This window comes from Gavialis gangeticus, unplaced genomic scaffold (genome assembly GCF_001723915.1).
Source record: "Gavialis gangeticus isolate Ggan-Ray unplaced genomic scaffold, GavGan_comp1, whole genome shotgun sequence".
Classification (NCBI taxonomy): domain Eukaryota; kingdom Metazoa; phylum Chordata; order Crocodylia; family Gavialidae; genus Gavialis; species Gavialis gangeticus.
This window is the reverse complement of record NW_017729012.1, coordinates 8,226,892-8,231,077: the sequence shown is the minus strand read 5'-3', so window position 1 is coordinate 8,231,077 and position 4,186 is coordinate 8,226,892. Positions and strand designations below refer to the sequence as shown.

Sequence of the window (4,186 nt, the reverse complement as noted above, 5' to 3'; positions counted from 1 at the left end):
AGACCCTGCCGTAAGATTTTTTGGCACGTTAGTCTACCTCTTATACTTACACCAGGGCAGACATATACCTACCCATTAGTGTTATAAGCTTGTTCTTCAGTTGAGTATCTAACCGAGCAATCATCATCTCTACAGCATTCCTGATTTCCCGAACTCGTTCATCCTTCGCACTGCGTACTGCCTCTACGTTTCTTTCCTGAAAGAGGGTGCAGGAGTAATATGTGGATAAATGGAGAAGCCCTTTTCTACAAAAGGCACAAAACTAAGCTGCTTTTGAAAGCAACTGAGGAGTAGAACAGGTGTAAATAACTGGCCACAAAATACAAGAAACTGACGTTGCTGTAGGAAGACTTGTTTTGTTAGAGTGCTATGGAGGTATTTACAACTCAATCTTGTTGAAGCAAGAAAAACAGATTACATTTAAACACGTACAATAGTGTACCAACACTACTACGGACAGGTTTAAAACATACTAATCTGGTCATGATTAAAATCCCCATTTTTAAAACGTGGCCTATTTTCTGAGTCGAGACAACCAGACTTTTTATTATAGCGAATCACTATTAGCAATTTAAATACTTCAGTTTTCTACTGTAAATATATTTAGGTTTTTATTGTGTACATAAGTGTGCCCCCTGGTGGTGACTGAAGGTCTACAAAATAAAAACCATTTTTCTCAGAGTAATTTGTCAAAACCAGTCTCGTAAGCATCAAACGCCCCCTTGAAACTACAGTTTATATAGTTTCTTCTATGCAAAACACAACAAGAGACACAATGAAAAGAAATAACTTCCTGGAAACAGCAGCCAAAGCAAAAGGAAAAAGAATAATGTTTAAAGAAGTGCTGAGATTTACAAAGGTCCTTTTCCTCCTTGAATCACCCCAAAGCACTTCACAAACCATGTGCACACCCAATACCACCAACAGATCTTGGTCATCTTGGGTGTGAAGCAGGGCTAATCAACCAGCACACACTGCAAACCAACTGAAGGGAGCAAAGTACGGCAAGGAACAACAGGCAAACCTCTCTTCTAATTTTAGAGCAAATAAGAATGTACTCAGGTAGAGCACATGAAACCTTATTTTCATTTTACTCAAAAGGTTTGTACACTACATTGCATGCTTGCCAGAGAAATCTGACAGTAAGGAGGTCTGAATTGTCCTAATGGAATTTAAGTCTGTAATTCCAGAAAACCAGATGCTTCAAGCCTTAAGATTACATCAAATATAGCTTGGCAGTTTTTGTTTTGGTACAACTATGCCGTTTAGAAGGGCAACCTTTTCTCCAAATTAGTTATAATATTACAACCACAAGCATGAGCTCATTTGCAGCAGAGCAAGTTACCTTATACCAGTGCAGCCAGTTTCCACTTGGAAAGGGAAACAAGCTATCCTGGAACATGACACTTATTTTGGTATGACTTAAGTCATGTTTAGAGGGACTGTACCTTACCTACACCAGCTACTAGAGCAGTGGTCTCCAAAGTGGGGTGTGCACGAGGATCCATTGGGGTGCGGGAAGAAACTATTAGAACTTTAATTTAGATTTAGATTTATATAGAAATACATATATTGGGGTGCATGCCCAAAATTTTTTTACTGATGGGGTGCAAGAATATAAATATACACATATTGGGGGTGCATGCTCAAAAATTTTTTACTGACAGGGGTGCATGATCAAAAAAGTTTGGAGACCACTGTATTAGAGGGGCAACCTACCTGTTTAGGCAAGCCAGCATCCAGGTGCAGCTATCGCTGCAAGTCTCCCTAGGGGATAAGCTAGCCCTTCATTGAAGGGCTTTCTACAAGACTAACCACACAAAATCCACACAAAATATGATCTCAAGGGCATGCTGCAGCATACAGCTTCTTTCAGGAATTCTCTTTTCAATCCATCTCTAACTTCTCTCCTATTACAGATAACCTGAAGACCTCAATCTTACATTTGTTGTGCAGACAAAAAGGCGGAAGCATTTTCCTGGATTCACTTCTTACCACTTCTTGCACTAGGCTGATCAGCTCCATGAGTCTCCTTCGAAGCTTTGCTACCTCTTCGTTCACTTTTGTGACATGCTGCTCATAAATTTCTGCCAGTGGCTTAAATGTGTGTCCTCCATGCTATTAAAAAACGGAAACAATAGAACATCCCATTTTACTGCACTGCTCTTAAGAGGTGCCTTCTTCCCAGGCCTCATTCATTGGGTTGAAGGTTCCAGAGGAGACTTTTGATAGGAAGTCTGCCTTACACTTCCCTAAGTAACAAAAAAGCTCCAGCAGTGCTTCCTGCAAGGACTTATTTGGGAACTAAGCACACATCCAAAAACGAGCATCTACATTTACTGTGCAATGTTTTAACTATGCAAAAAAACTGTTTGCATGAAAAAGCTATATGTTTGTTGACTGTTCAGCCAAAAGACTGAACTACATGAAGTGTCTGTCTCACGGAAACAGCTGACTGACAGAGGAGAGTAGGAGACATAAGGACTTTGAGTGCCAGCAGAAGCCCTCTTCCAATTGAAGGTGGAGAGAAGGGATAATGTCAGGTTAAGGGATTGTTAATCTTTTCAATTTCTTACTAAATGGCTCAAGATATCATTTTAAGATCATAACAATCTAGCTTTTCCTACCATTTATGCTGTTGGCTTTTTATTGCTCAGCTGTTTGGAGAATTCAGATCTATGTTCCACACTTTTGTTTACACGTATTTTTGAGTGTTTAACTTTCAGGTTCTCGTGGGCTTGTACAGCACTGCAGTGGTGCTTAAAGAACTCACAGCACTGAACACATGATCTGAAGACTTTGTACATTTTGCCCTTCTCTTTCTCCTAGAGAAGAGACAATTCTTTCAAAAGGCCATGTAACACAACACAATGTACCTTTTTCCTATTTAAAAAAAGCTGGATTGGAAAGATAACACACCAAAGCTTTTCAAACTGTTCCCAGTTACGTTTACATTTAACTTTTTTTCCTAACTTTTAAGTCAAAACTGACTTAGTCTCTCTCTTCAATCAATCAGATTTAGGGAGCTTTGCACTGGAGTCTAGGATATACTCTGTTAAGAGCTAAGCAAGGAGAAAGCTATTCTAGTTCCCACTCAAACTGGAGAAGAAAGCAGCAGATGTCTATAGGGAGCATATCACAAAGGAGATGGCCATCTTTCCTGACCAAGGAGTGGCCCCCAAGTATCCAAGATTACATTGGTATTAAGCATACAGCAGTAATCATAGTGCTGGGCAAAGGACTCATTCCTTGCGCTAGAAATTTCTTGTTGTTACCTTCAGTTTGTCTACAGTAGTTTTGATCATGAAATATACAAAAAGGGTAATTCTAGCCATGTTCCAACAGCACTTTCCTGCTTTACTACGTTGCATAAAATATTGCCTAGATTAAAGCCAAAATTTACCAGACTCTTGTTTTCCTGTAGCTATAGTATTTGAAAGGCAATTTGAAAATGACAGTAAGAGTCTTATGTCATAACTACCATTTCTACAACAATTTAAGCACTACAGAGACAGTGGCCCATTTTTCCATGTACACATACCATGCTGTGAACCACATACTCACCATTCCTCCCCAGAGGGCGCACTGGTGGCAAATACATTTCTTACATGTCCAGCAGAACACACTCAGCTTTTCATGATGATTTTCACACCTGTAAAAAAAAAACAGTTATGGGAAATTACACACCTGTAAGTAGGGTACAAAGCAGGTTTTTTTTGTTGCCATGACTTTGGGAGCAGAGCAATAAGTTCTAGGGGTGACCAATGGTCTCCAAATAACCATTAGCCAAAATAAGTTGCAAATTACAATTTTTTTTTAAACAAAGAGGTCTCAGCTCCCATTACCGATCAAGATCCAAGATGCTTGAGAAACTATTTATCTCTATGTTCCTCCAAGACAACCAAGATGGGCAGGATTTGCTGGACCGGGATGTGAATCTTTGGAGTTCAATGACTCGCAAACACTAGGTGTCACGCTTATACTGTCACCTGGATTTTTTTATCCTCGGCATTACAACCTGTCTCTGGCTGTCTTCTGCAATAAGGACAGGAGCAGCCATTTTAATGTCATCTTCAAGACTGTGCAAGACCTTCCTTGATTCACCTACGTTTCATCGATCTTTATCAAGAGAGTACAGAAAAATGAAAATGAACATGCAAGGCAAAAAAAAAAAAAAAAAAAAAAC

At 39.5% G+C, this 4,186-nt stretch overlaps 1 protein-coding gene across 3 annotated transcripts in view; it reads right to left on the bottom strand.

Annotated features, from left to right (window-relative positions):
• TRIM37 (tripartite motif containing 37) overlaps positions 1 to 4,186 on the bottom strand; it is a 51,899-nt gene that overhangs the window by 41,005 nt on the left and 6,708 nt on the right. For all 3 annotated transcript variants that reach the window (XR_002096292.1, XM_019511147.1, XM_019511146.1), the window contains exons 5-7: positions 3,565 to 3,652; positions 1,996 to 2,118; positions 73 to 196 (exon numbers count right to left, since the gene is read on the bottom strand). Coding sequence is in view for 2 of the 3 variants with exons in the window: in XM_019511147.1 (XP_019366692.1) it covers positions 73 to 196; positions 1,996 to 2,118; positions 3,565 to 3,652 (335 nt within the window). In the remaining variant the exon portion in view is untranslated. The remainder of the gene's footprint in view (positions 1 to 72; positions 197 to 1,995; positions 2,119 to 3,564; positions 3,653 to 4,186) is intronic.